This window comes from Vanellus vanellus, assembly GCF_965231255.1.
Source record: "Vanellus vanellus genome assembly, chromosome: 5".
Lineage (NCBI taxonomy): Eukaryota > Metazoa > Chordata > Aves > Charadriiformes > Charadriidae > Vanellus > Vanellus vanellus.
This window is the reverse complement of record NC_138910.1, coordinates 75755380-75773251: the sequence shown is the minus strand read 5'-3', so window position 1 is coordinate 75773251 and position 17872 is coordinate 75755380. Positions and strand designations below refer to the sequence as shown.

Below are 17872 nucleotides of genomic sequence, written 5' to 3'. Positions count from 1 at the left end.
CCCTTTAGGACTATAAGAGTCCTAGAGTGACTATTACAAATTGCATGTAAATGGATGACTTTTCCTGCCAACATATTCATCCGCTCTACATTTGCAATGCTAAGTAGTGAATTTTAGAAAAAGAGAGGAAAGAAGGATTCTCCAGTTGGAGCTGCCTGGAGAGTATAAAGTGAGCTCTATGGAGAATTAAGTATTCTTTTACTACTGTTGCAGAATATAGTTAGTCAGTTTGGAACATGATTATCAGGGTTAATACCCAGATGGTATGGTAAGGACTTAAATAAGTGTTCAAACCTTCCTCTGTGGTAGCTCAGCAGCTTACTGCCGTGTCCTTCCTGCAGGCTGTAGCCCTATAGACTAAGGCTAGCTTCTGCTGGGATATGATGGATAGACCTGGACACTTCTTTATTAATAGCTTGTTGGTTTCACGGGACACAGAGAGAATGATATACTATTTACTGTAACTGTTTTAAATTCAGTCCCTAAATGGCCATTGCCTTTTATTAGGCCTTTCTCTGCTGAATGAAAGAGCTCTCTAACAGTGTTTTTTCTCTGTGAAAACTCCTACACTGTGTAATCAAGCCATTTCTCAAACTGTCTTTTTGATAGACTAAACATATTTGGTTCTTTATGCTTCTTGTTGTCAAATATTTTTTTCTGAATGAATGCTTGACTCATTTGTGTGGCTCCCTTCAGCATCCCAGCTGATTTTCCAACTTTCTTTTTGTACAGACCAAAAGAACTTAGGGAACATCAGTTTTACCAGTCTGTGCAGACATAAAATCACCTTTCTAATACTGTTCTTATGTAGCTCTGTTTGTTGTTATTAAATTCTTCGTGTGCAAATGATCCCAGGCTATTAAGAAGCTATCTCATGCTCTGTGTCGTTACTTACCCATCCATCAGTATTTCTGGTGTTGCATGTGATATCAGCAATGTCATTTTTACGTCCAGGTTACTGGTGAAAAGGTTGAATGATTACAGGCAAGCACACATTGATGTTTCTTCATTTGAAAACCAAATTTTGGGCTCTAATACCTGGCCAGTTCGTAATCCACATTATATCTTTTCATTGAAGTTGTGTAATTAAATATGTTTTAGCTGAACATTTTGTTTTTCTGAGTGAAACACTGTGAATAAATTTGTTTCTTTGTAGTCAGCTTTATCAAACAAAGTCTTACCAAAGATTTTACCATCTGAGCAACCTGTTCTAGTGTTCAGCCACTCGCTGTAAAAATACTTTTTCTTTGCCATTTTTTATTTTTTTCCTTTATCACAACTTGTGCTGTGCGCTTCTGAGAAAAGTTTGCCTCCAGCTTTGCTGTATCACCCCTTTAGATATTGGAAAATTGTAGTAAGATCTCCCTCTAACCATCTCTGGGTTAGCCAAACCTACTTCCCTCAGCCCCTCCTTGTATATCATGTGCTCCTGTACTGTCAGGGTGGCCCAAAACTGAACATAGTATTTCAGATATGACCTAACAAGTGCCAGCTAGATGAGAATAACCACTTCCCTTAACCTGCTGGCCTCGCTCTTGCTAATGAAACCCAGTGTGTGGTTTGTTGTGTATGAAGCTTCAGTGCGACTCACTAATTCAGTTAACTACAGATTAGACACAAAGTTTTTCAAAGCATCTCCATTCCATATTGTACATGACTCGGGTCCAAGGGTAGGGATAATAGGTTACTGTGCTTGTGCTTAGCCTGTGTGGGATAGTTCCAGTTGGGTTGCTTTCACGGGAAAAGCATAGGTTGCCTTATGTTGCCTCCTGTTGCCTCCTGTTTCGTGTGGAATTAAGTGCATGTGCATGGACAATTCCTAAGTAATAAATTATTATGATGTGGTAAGTTGGTGATGTGCTTAGACCCCTGCTCCTGTGTTGTTTGAGCTAATGATGTTTTAGCAGTTTTCAAAAGTCTTTTATGTGGTTTCTATATGAAACTCTCAGTGTTCTCTCTATAGCATATGCACTTTTTTTCCTTTGAATGGCAGGCTTGAATTAGAGACAAGTTCAGAAGAGAGTTGTGACTGTTACTGAAAAATTATTCTCCCAATGTAAGTTAGTGAAATTAAAACAATTTTTACACTGGTGGCTGCCTCCACTAATTTAATGCTGCTGCTGCTTACACCAGTAGGAGTTGTCTCATGAACTCTTTTATTATTAATAAAAGTCTACTTGAAATTGCTTTAAACTTCTTTTTTTCAAGGCTCTAGGTAACCACCAAAATAAATGTAAATATGTTCTGAATGCCACATAATTTCAGCATAATGATGCTATTAATGGATTTAGAAATAGCTGAGTGTTTCTTTTCTGGATGTTTCAGCATCTCGAGTCTTGCTTATCTTCCACGTTTTTAGTGCACATGCAGGTTCTTAAAATGGAAATTTAATCCAAGGACAAATTACCATCTTTTGATAGTTGTTGGGTAACTCATATGAAATGAATTAGTGGCTTTCATTTAGTTCCTTGCGATGGAGTATTGTCCCCACATAGGCTGCCACCTCGCTGGATGTGGAATGGCAATCTCTGCCGCGGGGTCGCTGCTGAGTCTGAATGTAGGATGGGCCGTTCTTTGGCCAGGGGACCAGGCAGAAAGGCAGTGACAGGCAAACTTGGAGCTTCCTGGGTGGGTGCAAACATCAGAAGCTTCAGTCCTAAGATCTGTCGACTCAGCACCTCTCAGAGGCATTAAATAATTCACTTTGAGAAGGAAACAGGAGGCACTGCTGAACGGCTGTAGTGGGAGCATTTTCAGTGGAGTTGCTTGTCAAATTAAGGTGTTTTCCTCATGGATGAGAACAAATGTGTTAGCCGTTTAAACTGTGAGAGCTTGTGGAGGATTGATAGCTATCCTCTCTTTTATCCAAATCTGATAAACCTCACTAAGCCTATCCACTGATACTCTGGTAACATTCCCATTTCTTCTCTGTTTAGAATCCATTTTCTCTTATCTCAGCAGCACAGTATCCTGACCAAAAAAAAAAAAAAAAGTCTGTTCCTAGGTTCAGACTCTTTTTTTTTTTTTTTTAACCTCTGCACTCACGTTTTTGTTCTCATTTTGAATGAAGCTTCAGCACTGACTGTCACCTGCAGCCCCTTGGATCAGGGCACCCTGTCATAGCTAAGGCTGCACCTCTCACAGAGCTCACCAACTTGTCTATAAATTACACATCTTTCTGCATAAATGTTTGGAAGGGAGTTTATTTGCGATTAGGATAATTTCTATGGTGAGAGCTTTTATGTGCAATAAACAAGTGGAAGATGACTTGACGGTATTGTGAGTGAGGGCATACAGAAGAAAAACCCTAAGCTCTTTCTAAATCCATGTTAATAAAGCTATTACTTTAGGCTAATGTGACACTTTAAACATATATTAACTATGGATACTCCTATTTCTTGATAGGAATAACTGGCTCTTAGTATGCTAATTCTTCAAAATAACTTAATATGAAGTTTATGAACCTGCATTTCTGCATTGGTAATTTGTACCGCTAACAGTATTGTGCTGGTATCCAGATACAGGAGCCAGGCTTGGTTGTGTTGAGGCTGTGCAAGTGTCTGTCCCTATGTCAAAATGTTCACAGTCCAAATTAAGGAAGGAGCTACTGCAGGAGGGTGCAGGAGAGGAAAACAATAATAATGGTAGTAGTATTCAAAACAGTAAGAAGTGCAAGTGTATTATGGTTTTTCCTTCTATGATTGCTTTTGGCCTCCAACAACTTGCTTTTCAGATACTGTTCTGGATTTGATAATTCTTGATGGATTTTTCTTCTCGGAATTATGTAATTGCTTTTTGAATCAATGTGAAATTTATCCAGTATATTCAGTGTAGGCACCGGCACGGCCAGCTGGAGGGAGAAATTCAGAACTGAAGTATAAAATAAGAGACTCTTCTGTTTGGGTTGGGTTCTCCTTTGTGCTATCAGCCACATCTTTGGTCCACCTTGTACAAACGGAAACAAACTGGTGCTCTACATCCCTCTCCTTTGCTTTTTGTCACTGTTGAAGACTTGCTGTTCCGATTAGGACTCTGTGTGATGTGAAAATGGTTTGTCACAGCAGTGCTCTGAGTATCTTTCCTTCAAGGAAGGAGAGAATTTGCAGTCTTCTGTACTGTCCTTGTGTAACCTCCTTTAGACAGAGGGTTCAGCTGCAGTTAGCAAGGTCTGGACCTGAGTGCAGGTATGCTGAACAGCTCCCCCCCCCTCCCCCATCATCCAAAACAATGGATAAGGCAAATATTTCCTTTGAGCTCCTCATTTCACCCGTACAATCTAGCCCTATAAAAAGCTAGCCTCAGGAGTAAGCAAAGCAGACTGTATTAATCTGAAATAAGGGTCCTGTTTGCTATGTCTGGACTGAGAAACAACAATTTGATAGGTGAAATCCATTGAAATAAAAACTTCCACAGAGATTTGTAAAACAGTTTTTGCTGCCCTGTTACGCCTGGTCTGGTACCAGTATTAGGAAAGCAGTTATTCTCATAAGCAGTACAGCCACTGACCCCATCATACTGCTTGGAAGCCATTATCAATGGATGGTAAGGCACTTTATTGTTGTTGTTCACCTGTGAACAAGGAGGAAAAAATGGAGCGATTTTCACTCTGTGGAAGAACTTCCAGAACTTCCCAAGGAAGCAATGGATGCTGTGAATTATACCTGCAGTGGATAAAGCACCAGTGATTAGGGATCCAGATTTGTGTCTGCACAGGCCGTAATTGCAGGGATTAATTGCAGGTATTAATCCTTGCATGTAGGTAGCGAAGTGCCTGTCTGCCTAAACAATTTACTTCCAGCAGGTAGGCTTTAAGTCCACTGCTAACTTCCAGTCCAAAAACAATTTTTGAAAATGCAAATATCTGTCTTTCTAAAACAAAAGGGTATATAAAAAGAAAAACACCTTATTTTTCAGCTCTTTGGAGCAGAAGTAATTTGCATCTTTACACTACTGAGTGTGTTGTAGTCAAAGGTCGGGTTTAGTCCTCTAAAATAGACATCAACAGTTAATAATGTAAGAGCAGTCTTGAACATGCTGGCTTCCTCTTTCTTGTTTCCCTGGTTGAGGTTTTCTGCTCCCAGTGTACCTAACCTTTGTCACAATTGATTGGACAGGCTTAGGAATGCATTTACTGAGACTAAAAAGAAAAATTAAATATGAGAGACTGTAATTAAAGCATGACAACTCAGGGTCAGTCTGGACTTTACTAACTACTGCAGAACTTGTTAAATATCTGCTAAGAGAGATATTAACCACTGTTTTGTCAGCCGCTCAGAAACGCAGATAGCATTTCAGCTTGGCTTTAGAACAGAAGAGCTACCAGCCTGTAACAGCTGAAATGGGCATTGCACCCCTTTAATGCACACATCACATATTTCTCCTGAAAGGACTCTGGGATGCTCAACAGAGAGAGCAAGGCTGTGGCCCCATCTCTTTTGATTGTGTTACTGATTCTCACCTGGAACCCTTCTTGCTTCCAGTCTTGCAGATGAGGACTTGGAAGTGTACAATTTTCCCCTTTCCCAATAGTCAGATACAGTGAAATGATGTATTCATTGATGTATTGATAGCATAATGAGCTATTTTCCCATACTGTGATTTATTCTGCTTAACTACAGTACAGAGACAGCAATCCATGGGAACTCATGCAGGTAACAGACGTACCTATACCGATCTGATAAAGTTGTCCAAGCGTGAGACCCAGGAATTCTGGCAGGAGTCTCATGATAGTGACAGCTTCATTACCGAGAGCATCTTCTTTTAGACCCTGGTCTTCCAGCTTTTCATTGCTGACAATATATCTCAAGAGTTAGTCCTATAGTTTCAGCCCTATGATATGATATGCCAGATTAGAAGTGAACAAACTAGGTAAAGATTTTTAAATTAATAAGGGAAACAACAGTGAACACGTTCTTACTCAGCTATAAGCAACGTGCCCCTGCTATGATAGCTCCCAGCCTTCACATTTCCGTAACACATATATATCACTGACAAGATCCTCAGAGCAGAAACTTTTCACTGGCTCTTTTCTGGCAAAGCTCCAGGCATACGCGTGATGCTTCATAAAAAGCAGCAGTGCCTACAAGTGAGGAGTCCTTTTTCTGGAAGGTCCAAGTGCAGAAAACTTTGAGTCAACTCTTTCCAATGCCCTGCTCAATAGCTCTCGCATCACCTGAGAACCGTTGGCAGAAGGCGGAATTTAAAGCAGACTAAAGCTGGTCTGATCCCTCCAGCAGATCCACCTGGTGATGAGCCAGCTGAAGTGGAGAAATTACAAAGCTGATTTAAAGCCACCTTTCTCCACACTGCCCCTGCACCTGCACTCACTTAAAGTGACCTTTCTGTTAATAGTTAAATTGTTTTATCATCTTTTATCATTGTCCTGTAGCAATAGGGAGCATCATGTTTTCTCAGCATCATTTTATTCTTGATGCAATAAAGGCACCTGTGTTTTGCATCTGAGTCACATTTCCAGTGTTACCTATGGGGATTTGAACATACTCGGTGATAATGTAGCACTAATTTTATCTTCCTTTGCAGCCTGATTAATACATGCAAAGTTAGGAATTCTGTTCGTTATCTTCATTAACAGGCTAGGTGCACAGTGATGTACTGTTCCTCAGTCAGCTCAGAGGGAAATCAAACCCAAAGGATCAGATTTTGCCATATATTCTCCCTGAAAAACCCACCAATTTTAATGGGGTTAAAGCCGATAGTATTGCATTTGTGCCGGTAGAGGAAATATTTATCTACTGTCATTATTCATGATTATTTCAGCATGTAATGAAAAGAGACATGGCTAGCCTGAAATTCCTGTCATTTTATAGAAGGCAGCTGTAACTTGAGTACACTTGCCATGGTGGAGGGATCTACAATTATTTCCAAGAACAGAGAGAAAATGACTATAGATTTAACAAACGAAAGTCCTTCGTAAATAAGATAAGGTAGTACAGCAATGATATCCTCTGGGCTTTACATGATGTTTAATTACTGGACAGCTGGAGGGATTAATGCTTGTGCATTATGCCCTGGCTCTCAGAAATTAAACATGTACAGCTGCCACTTTATCACTGCTTAAAGTATTAGAGCTCCTTCAAAAGCAGTAGTAATTGCAGAAAAATCCCCATTGTTATTTAGGAAAAATCTCAGCCCGTAACTATATTTGTCCTGAGTTCCTTCAGAACAAAACAGCAAGAAAAATGAGATTGGTAGTTACCTTTAATTGCACTCTTACAGGAAAAATGAAGGTAGTTGCATTTTCAATATATTGGATGCAATGTAAAATACTGCATGAACTTAGGTTAGATAGTCAAGAATTAAACCCTAAAGCAATGGCCTAACCTGCAGGTTAGGGCAAAATGGGTTGGTTTGCTCTAGTGCTGTCTCTTGAGCTTAGGTTTAAAAAAGACCCAGACACATGTAACATTTTGCAAACAGAGTTTCCCAGTACTGAGTGGTGCCTTACCACCACAGGCGTTGGTGGTGACCTCTGCACATTTGCTCTGTGCTGATCCCTCAGTTACAGATAAATTGTCTGTATCGGTGTGTTCCATGAATAATTTATTCTTTAAAGCATAATAGATGAAAACACAGTATGAAAACAAGACAATTTAAAATTTGGTACTGTTAGAGTGTTTCCCTGAAGGTACGCTAGGAAAAAAGAGTAGATGCAAAGAACACACTGCAAGCACACTCTCTCTCTCTCGCGCGCGCACACACACGCACACACATATATATGTCCTACACACATCAAATGATAATTTTTCACAGAGTTATGGAAGAGTGGTAGGAAAGAACTGGTTTGATACAAAGATTTGTGGATAATGACAATGAAAGCCTAATCCTGCTGGACTGCATGTTACCTGTGCACACACACAAAAGCTTTGTCCTGCTGCTGTTTCTGTACTTTAGCTGGAGAAGTTGTCCCTGATTATTCTTTCCAATCTCACATGTCATACTGTCAGAGAAGCAAAAATTGGCTTGTAGTTATTTTTATCTTCTGGGCAGTCTATCTTTCAACAGTTAGAGCTCTTGGAGTTGAAATAGCCAAGAAATTGCACCTCTTATTGCCAAAAATGATTGTGTTTTGTGTCCCCAAAGTGCTTTCTTCATAAGAATGGCGCTATAATTCTGAGCCTATTCATCCAAAAAGAAAGACTCTATTAGTTTTATTAAGGGAAATCTTTTGTAGCTGTCAGTGCCCACGATCATGTTACGATGGCAGATACGTGGGTAGGAGTTCCATCCTTCAGTAGCCACGGGTACATATGCATTACACTAATTAATGAGTGCTTAACAGTTATGCTTCCTGAGCATATGATCTGAAGACTGAATCAAAATCAGTTAGCTTGAACTCAGTACAGTCCTACGCAGGAGGGGACCATGTAATGTTTGATGCAAAACCAAAGAAAAACTGGTTTGTGAGTCATGTTAGTGGGTAAAACAACATCTGAAAATTATCTTAGTGGCTGAAATTTTCATACAGAGGAGGATAAGGTGGTTGGATTAACTTTACTTATATCTTGCAAAGAATTTTTTTTATTTGATAAACTATAACTGGGAAGGTTTATCTCACAATAAAATGCATTTCAATACACTTCTTTTTCCAACAAGTTGAAAATAATTGCTCGTGTTGTACAATTGATTCTTCATTTCAGCCCAAATCAAGTAAAGTGCTGTCTTCTATTTCAAAGCCATAGAAACTGAAGGGCAAATCCTAATACCATAGAAATCTCACTCCTAGTAAAGACAGTGCAGTTAGCACACGACCCTTACACTTCTAATTGCAATGAGTGTCACTCAGTGCTTAAATTTTCCATTTCAGTAGAAGATCTAAGACATTTTTTCTGAAAATGGTTGCCATTCTTTTGTGGAAGTGTGGGTACATTACGTGCATACGTTGTTTTACATCAAGTAATAGCTGTGCCCCCTATACCACATAACTGAAAATAATTAGGGGCTGGTTGTTCCCTGAAAAGTCTGTTAATCTCTCTCCCTCCCAAAACCACCAAAGTGGTCTTGTCTTCACAGACTCGGTCAATACAGTATGTGCTTCACAACCTTGAGTCTGCCTACACTGAATTCTGCCAGTTGTCTCATTGTATCCTCGATGCTTCTTTTTTAAGGTACTTTTCCCTTCAGAGCAGTTGTCTTGCAAACTCTTTTATTTCAAAAGCATCTTTTTAATTGTTATTGTACCTACAGCCGAACTCATTTGGGATCTCTGTTCCTGGAGGAATGTGAGAGACAGTTGGGTAAACTGAGGGTGTGAGATGTGACAACTCTCAGCGGTTTCCTTGTTTTGTCTGTGCCCCAGAAGAGTTAATAGTGCCGTGTTCCAAATGCAGTGAATATTTAAGTCTAATAGTGAAGCAAATTGCAATAAGAAGAAATATCTTCTCTTACAGAGAATTCCCATCAAGCAAAGTAAATTAGTGGAAATGGAGATTTTATGGGGCAGTGACCTCATTGCTTGCAATGTGAACACTGCTTTGTCCCTCATTACTCAGCCGAGTTAAAACCGGTGAGCCCTCAGCTGCTGTAGCTGCCAGATTACCGTGCTGAAGCCAGGCTTTTCTCTCTGCCTTACCTGTTTGGCCCATTGGTTCAGACATGTATCCTGAAGGTGGCCAATGTGGCTTTTCTTTGCTCTATTTTTCACAGATAAGCCTGTGCGGTGATTCCATCAATGAAGAATTCTACTTAAGAATTCAGATATTTTTCTTTCTCTGTGAGTGCTTTTGAAGTGTGCAGTTTTCGTGGCGTAAGAGTGGCTGCACAAGCATTAGCAGTGCATGTAGCTTCGAAGTGTCAGTTGCTGCTCCCTTGTTCCTTACCCGTGTTCAATAAAGATAAGTACTGTGTATTGTTACAAACCTCCGCGTTTCCCTTCTTAGTTACAGCAGTGTAAAAGACTTGATCGATTCTGGTGGAACAGTTCAGTTTTCCAACTGGTTGAACCGGTGCCATCCCTGTGCTTGGAAATGCGTGGGTAACAAGGAATGGCAGGCCAGCAACATGGCTGTGGACCAACAGATGTGGGTTTGAATTCCTTGCCTTTGCCAGTCAGAAAAAAAAAAAAAAAAAAAAAAACCAAAAAAACAGAGCTTGCAAATTTTTTGAGAATAACACAAATTGTGCCGTCACTTGCCAGTGTGACTAAAGTGTAGCTTTTAAGATTCTCTCTCCTGAGCTGGACATAAGAAACCAGAAAGCAATGGAGAAAACAGGCAGGTATATAATAAGGCAGTTCAGGTCTCTGTTAGCAGATGAGCCGAGGGTGGAAATCTGCCCAATGGATGGAAGGTAAGATCGATGGAGTAGGCTTTTCCTGGCAAAGCGTCTGTGATTTGAATTCTGCAATGGCAAAATTAACTCCTGCTCATGCAGAAAGGTCTGTGCAGGCAGTTCTCATAACCACAGGGGATCCTGCTGCATCCAAGGGGTCTGTGTACGCAGTACCGTGGGGGGTTGTGTACTGTCACCGGCTCAAGCCCTGTTCAGTAACGCTCTGTTCTGGTTGCTGAAAAAACATTTATATATTCCTTAGAATTATGGAGTTTATGTGATAATATTAGAGCAGCTGTTAGTTTCATGGATGTTATCGGCTGTTTCTGAGGGATTTGCCAAATTGCTGTAATTTGTAAAATTGCCATTTTAATAAGCAAGTCATGTCTGAGGGAATAGGAGTGAGTGTGTCCCATACAGGTTCCAATTTTCAAAGTCAGAAAAGAAATCCACGAAACACATCCCCACATATTTTTTTTCCATTTAAATTTTGGCTAGTACCAAACGTCTCCGGTCTGATTCAGCTGATTATTTTCCAATTGGAATATAAAAGAGTAGTGATAGGTCGTTATCCCCACAAGATCCCTTGGGGTGTCTTGCATTTTAGCAAAAAGCTGCACAATATCAACCTTAGGCATTCTGACCATGCTTTTTTTTTTTTCTCCGAAGTTGCTGTATTTTACCCCCAAATCCTCTAGACTGGACTCACTTGTTCTTATTTTGAGGTCATTTTCAGTCATTTAACCAGAAGAGTCTGTGACAAACTTTCTGAACTTTCCTAGGATGAAGTAAAATTGAGGAGACTGCAAGTATGAGTTAGCAACCTTAATGAACATAAGTAAGACTAAAGACAGGGAAGAAATTCGGAGAGTGCAAACCTTTTGTACATAAGCTGTTTCTCTCCGTACATTGTGGGGTCATAATTAATTCAATTTTCAGAAAATTAAGCCACTTCAAATGAATATATGATCCTCAGGAAATACATTCTAAATCAGTAAATACATTTTTGAACCAACTATTATTTATCAGCAGGGGCTTTAGCATCCGGTTGCACCATTATAATTAACTAATACTATGCAAATACTGCTGCAGAGAATGGAAAAATAACTCATTTGTGTTTGAGGGGAGCAGTGTGGCAAAGGCCGTGAGCGCATGCAAATATTAATTTGCAAGAGTGCGTGAAATGGCTCCTTAGCTACATTAGTGATTTGAACAATATCAGGAATTACTATTCCTTCTGCAGTCTTCGTCTATATGGGCTTTTCGGTATCAATCACCATAGCAACAACCACCGTTAGTAGTGAGACTGCAATTCAGCTGCATTATTCCCTCCATGGGAGGGCTGTCATTTTTTCAGAGCAGTGTGCTTCAAGGTCATCTTCATTTACCTCCATCTCTTTGCTGCCATGCTGGAGGGCAGCTTTCCGTGGGAAACTTGTCCTTCTAGGCATGAATCTGTGCTTTCAAGAGTGGCATTTGACCAAAGATCCGTATGAAAAATTCACATATTTGGTAAGCGCACCAATTGGCTGCAGACAAAACAAATAATTTAGATACAATTAAGCCTGAAAGTAAATACTAGTTAAGTAAAACTAATATGATGACAGCATTGGTAGCTGGCCTGGGAATTCCGACTTAATTTATCCTGTCTGGACTCTGACCTCCTTATCCACAGTCCATCTCAAAAATTAATTTCTGTGGGCTGTGGTAGCTGGGTTTGCACTTTGTGCAGAATACCTGGGCAGGTGGAGCACGGGCGTTCCACTCCTGCAGCCATGTGGAGCTCAGATCCTAAACCTCACAGTTTTAGGAGAGTTTCTGAAGTCCACCAGCCTCTCCTGCCAGTGTTGAAGTGGTGATAAATTAACAGCAGATCTCTCCCTCCCCAATGCAAATGTTAGTATGCGCAAATCATCCCTTGCCTTCTTTAGAAGATCCATTATCAGATTTAAGCAAACAAGAAATTCCGAGCCGCACTATTTTAAGTTGCTTTGGGGAGGGTGTCAGAAAAATGCAGTGTAATAATTCATCTTATTTTCTTGTCTTCAGCATCAGTAATTGCTGTTATCCGCTTTACCACAAATTTTACCAAATAATTATCTTTCTTTAAGCCATTCATGTATTTTCAAGTGGAACTGACTTTTTTGGAGGAGAGAGATGAATTAAATATCTGACTCTTACTGAAAAGCTAGAAAATGTTTAATTAAAGATTAGCGGTGGCAGCAGTTATAGTTCATTGTACGTAATTCCCAGCTCCTATTAATGATGGGTATCCTGTTTATTTCATATTTTGAGTTTTATCCAGATTTGAGGATCCATGCTTGGTAAAGATGTATATTGTAAAAACATTATGTACAAGTACATGTTTTTGGAAATTAAAGTTCTCAAAAAGTGCTCTGTATCTTTAGAGCGTTCTATTTTTCTCTATAAGCACTTAAAAACATGTGGTAGAATTATTCTTTTTTTTTTGTGCAGCACATGAGCTAAGATTGTCCCTGCTGCACCAGACTACTTACTAAAGCCTCTGGTTAAATCCTGGCTCCAGGCAAAAGACAACCAGCCGATACTGAAACACTAACTCCACAACTGCAGTCTCTCTCTCTCTCTCTTTTTTTTTTTTTTTTTTTTTTTTTAAATTTCCTCTATCCAAAAAATGCTTCTGCTCCACTCTCTTCAAAAGATGTGACAAGACTGGAGCTGGAGGCTGTGAGGCAAAAACTGTGACAGTTGTCCTCTATGTACTGTTATACAGTACAAGGCAGAAATTAATGCAGAACACTTCTGGTATATAATGTGTCTATAGGCCAAAGCACATGTACACTATCATTTAGATGTGATGTTTTGCTTCCTAAAACTATGAAGAACCTTAACGGATTACAGTACTCTACAATACTGCTTTTGTAATTACGCTCGTTTACTGCTTTGAAGTCTGTTGGTTAAACACTTCTTGACAAACATTTCCAAGATTTCTACTGGGATCGCTTTATGTTTGAAGTAGGTTTTGTACCTTAGAGTATGTTATTTACTAATTTCTTTGGCACTAAGGAAAGTAAGCTAATATTTGTTTCCTTTGTTTTGCACAAATAAGCTTACACTAGGACAGGTAGCAAATTCAGAGAATGCAAACAAATTGCTGAAGTCAAAGAAAAAATACCCCAGTGATCATTTAATTACTATTCACACATTTTCTATTGAAATGCTCTGGAGGCAGTGAAATGCTGTAGTGATGGGACTACCTAGGTACCCCGACAGGTTTATGAAAGGACATGTGAAGTAAACTGTCTCTGGGACTTTACTTCCTCATCCTCATCTCTCCAGGGGCTATGTAAGATAATTTGTAGGGCTGCTTTTTGATAGGTTCTTCAAACCAGCACCAAACCATGCAGCAGGGACCCTGAAGAGCACAAGCGTGCTGGCTCTTGCCTAGGTACAGAGGGATTGTAAGCAGCTTTTCTCCTCTGTTGCCTGTTTCTGCCAGAGCAAGTCCCCGAGTGGCTGGAAGCTGCGGGCTTTGCTTTATCCTGGCATGCCCTGTGGGTTTTAGCTGTCAGAGAGGATAATGGAAGGGTGAGAGGAATTGGGACGTTATCTGCCTTCCTGTGGCCAGCAGGAGAGCCAGCTGCACATGGAGATGGAGGTCTCCACTGGAGGCGTGTGTGACCTGGAAGGAGCTGTCCCATTTGAGCTGGTCTGAAGATGGTCATTAGCTCTTTAAATGAAGAAAAGGGCGTTTTTATTTCTTGAGTTCACCAGTGGCACTGACACTGGCTGCTAGCACACGCACTGCAGTGGCCCCTGTGACAGCTCTGGTGGCTGTCCAGCAGCCTCCTTGTCATGGCACACTGGTTGCAGCCTATCAGTCTTACTGGTTGTCGCAGCAGCGTATGGCTGCTGTAATTGCAGGCGGGAAGACCTGAGCACAAAGAGTTGCTCTTCTGCCTCCCAGGCCTTGTCCCAGTGCAGGTGATGCCCTGTCAGTGCTGGTGCCGCTGCCCCTGGCTGTAGCTGCACAAATGAGTTGCAGAGATTGACACCCACCTAAGGACTGCGCTGGTGGGAAGGGGGAGTTAGCAACAGCCAGACTGCTGTGCTAGTTCAGTGGAGGGAGAACTTGTAGTCTCTAGTGCTGTCATCACACTAAATTTAATTTTTAAAAAGAAATAAAATAATCATGACCACGCGATTTTTCTAGCTAGTAATTCACAAGCTTCACTGAGAAAGTCCTCATGAGAGATTACAAAAGCTGAACTGCTTCTATTTTCTGGCTGTGATTATCAGTAATTTTATATCTGTACTGGGATTTGTAGGTGCAGAGGAGGAGCTTTTGTGCAAACTTCATTGTCTGTATCCCACACATATGTTTATCAGTCGCTAATTTGCCAATGCAGCAGATTTCTGAAGGGAAATGTCTACAGACAGAAGGAGGGGGTGGAGGTGGGACCAGGAAAACAAGGGAAAAAAGATGGCCTCATTACAGTTGGGGGAAAGGAAATTAATGCACATTTGGAATGTGCAAATCATTACAACCTTGCCCAAAAATTAGGGATCAAAGGACTATGCAAAATTTTGCTCACTGATCAGTTTCTAAGATTCATCAAAATAACATTAGAAAAGCAATTTCTTCTTCTCAGCCTTGATGTGTTATAGAAACTGCACATAGCCCTAGAAATATTCCTGTTTCTCAATTCCTTTTTAAGTAGATTGGTAAGATTGTAACTGTTACCTTAAATTTCTACTTGGTGTTCCGTATTATGCATCATCTGAAAAGAGTATTAGGTTATGCAGCTGTGTAGGGTTAATAGATTACTTTATTTCTAGTTATGGGATAAGGATAGAAAAGTATGCTCAATGAAGAAAAAAAGCAGAATTTGGGTGAAAACCAGAGCATTTCAATGGTCTCAATTCTGCCACGCAAGAGGGGTTTTTTTAGACGTTTCTCCACCAGACCGTGCTCATATTTCAGGTCCTTATGAGAGGTATTCATCTTCTAATATTAGTCATCTGATCTCAGTTCCCTCTGTTTGGAGAGGAGAAATATTAGCCCCTCCAAGGGACAATTCTTATCCCAAGATAGGTGGCAGGAGTTGCTTGTTGAGGGCATCTCTCTATATCCAAAATACTCTACTGAGTACAGAAGGACCCTGAGCAACTGACCTCAACCAGATGATACCTTGTGTCTGACGACTAGGTCCTCCTTTGGTGACCACACTCTGTTGCATTTAGTTATTGATGTCAAGTTGGGCACACAGCAGAGTGCAGCTGAGATTCTCTTTAATGTTTATCCCTGTTGGAGGGAGCTTGGGTTGTATCCAGTGCATAGTAGTATCGCACCAAGGAAGGCAAACTTCTTTTTCTTCTAATTAGGCGGATTGCTACTCTGGTAGACACGGTAACATCTGGAGAACCTGGGACTAAATGGGACAGAGCACAGGGCATGAGGGGAGAAGTATATATATTGTCACGCTCTGATGTAAAACTGCAGGCTGCTTAGTTTAACAGACAGAGCCCAGCAAGTTTGCAAGCTAGAATGTAAATAGGTACCTTTGTTCAAGTGATCATGTTCTTAATTGCTAGATAAATAAGAGTTTCATTCCCAGGTGTGAAACAGACATAATATTTCAGTAGAATACCCCTGGGTTCCTGTTGCTGGCTGAGAGCTGGGTTACGACAACTCCTTTACAGAGATTCTGTTCCTTTCCAGATGCACTTGCCATCGCAGCGTTCGGTACCATCTGAACTGTGTGGTTTAGCGTAGGGGCTCTGCAGATATGACAGTAAATAGTTCCGCTTCTGAAGACAAAAAAGACCCCCAAGTGCAATGTTTAAAAAAAAAAATAATGTATTGTAATTTATTTGTATATGTTTATTGTACTTGTAATTTATCAAAGCCATAACTTGCCTATAGATGACTGACACTGCAGAAGCAGAATTCTTTTTTAAGTAACTACCTAAAAGTACTTATGGAGAATTTCTTCCAGGCTTTTAGTTCCCCCACACCTTGATGAAATAAAGCGACTGTGAACTGCACGTTGTTGGAGTACCTGAAAGTTTTAATTTGAGCAGGCTTCTCTGATTCAGCTGTCCATTAGGCTTGCAGAGGAGAGTACTCCACTCTGCTTCCTATCTGACAAACGCCTCATTTGTATGTTAATGTTGAGTTGTGATTTCCAGGGAAGGCATTCAGTGTGTTGTAAAGGGCCTTACTGGCAGATTGTAGCTAAATTGATGCTCAACTCACTAAATATTTACCCTACACATCCCACTTAATATGTCCAAAACCAGGCACACTGTGAAATCATGAAACCTGATTCTGTGCTAGTGAAAGTCAGGAAGCTGGTAATGTCAGCGCGGAGCAAAGTGAAGCACTGTGCGAGTCCACCAGCGCGTGCCAGCACACCTCCAGCCCGCCCTGCGATCTCCCCGCTCTTTCGGTGCTGTCACCCCATACACCGGGGTTTCCCTGGCTGCTTTTGCCTCAACACCGGGGCAGCGCGGCGGCTGGCCCCCCACTTTTCCTACCTGCAGTTCTCACAGCCCTGCTGCCCCTTCTCCAGGGCTGCCCGTGGCCCATAGAGGATGCGCCATATAGCACAGCTGGGGGGCTGACCACTGTCTTCACCTGCTCCTTGCTATGTAGTTTACCATTGGGAAAGATGTTTTGGGTTAGGACAGCCAAGGTAATGCTTCTGCGCCCTCACCTTCCCCCTGTCTCAGACATTCCTAATGTGCTAAAGCTGGCACAGTGGTGAGGGGTGGGTTGGAGACCTCACAGCTCACCTGTTTGTTTTTATTCCCAAGCCTGTTCTCCCAATGAGTTCCAGTGCAGTAACAAGTCGTGCATTTCCATCATCTTCGTGTGTGACGGTGACAATGACTGCGGGGATGGCAGTGATGAAAGAAAATGCTCTCCTCTGACCTGCAACCCCAATGAGTTCCAGTGCAACAACAGCGTGTGCATCCCAGAGCTGTGGGTCTGCGATAACCAGCCGGACTGTGAGGATCAGTCAGACGAGTCCGTAGAGAAGTGTGGCTATGACGCCAAGGCCCTCAACACCTGCGCGGCTCATGAGTTCCAGTGCGGCAATGGTGAATGCATCCACCTGAACTGGAAGTGCGACGGGGATGAAGACTGCAAGGACAAGTCTGATGAGCAGGATTGCCGTGAGTGTCTGCAGGGGTAGGGCAGGGCTGAGCGCGTTTCTTTGTTGGGGAGAGGGGCCAGAAGGCTGCTGTGGGCTGTGTTTTAAGGCAAGTCTTTGATGCCTATGCAGCAACTGTGTGCCTGACAAGGAGCGTTTGTTTCCCAAATGGCATGGCTGGGTGCCCAACCCAGCAGGGTCAGGTATATTCCAGACTCCTTTCATGCTTTTTCCTTGAGGATTCCGGGAGGAGGTGCAAGAGCTGTTGGATGGTACCGTGCCTCAGAAGAGATCTGTTTCACTAGAAAGACAAGGAATGGAAAATGGGAAAAATGTTCAAAGCCCTCAGGCTGCATGGTGGGGTCACAGCCAGGAGGTTAGAAGCTGCAATGCTAAAGGGAATACATGATCAGCAGAAAAAAATAATTAGTTTTCTGCCTCTGAAG

The 17872-nt window shown here is 41.4% G+C and overlaps 1 protein-coding gene across 1 annotated transcript in view; it reads left to right on the top strand.

The window, feature by feature from the left end:
• The window catches only part of LRP8 (LDL receptor related protein 8), a gene marked incomplete at its 3' end in the record, with an annotated part of 189632 nt that overhangs the window by 148193 nt on the left and 23567 nt on the right, over positions 1-17872 (top strand). Inside the window, exon 5 of the mRNA XM_082484536.1 lies at positions 17086-17448. Within this exon, the coding sequence (XP_082340662.1) occupies positions 17086-17448 (363 nt within the window). The remainder of the gene's footprint in view (positions 1-17085; positions 17449-17872) is intronic.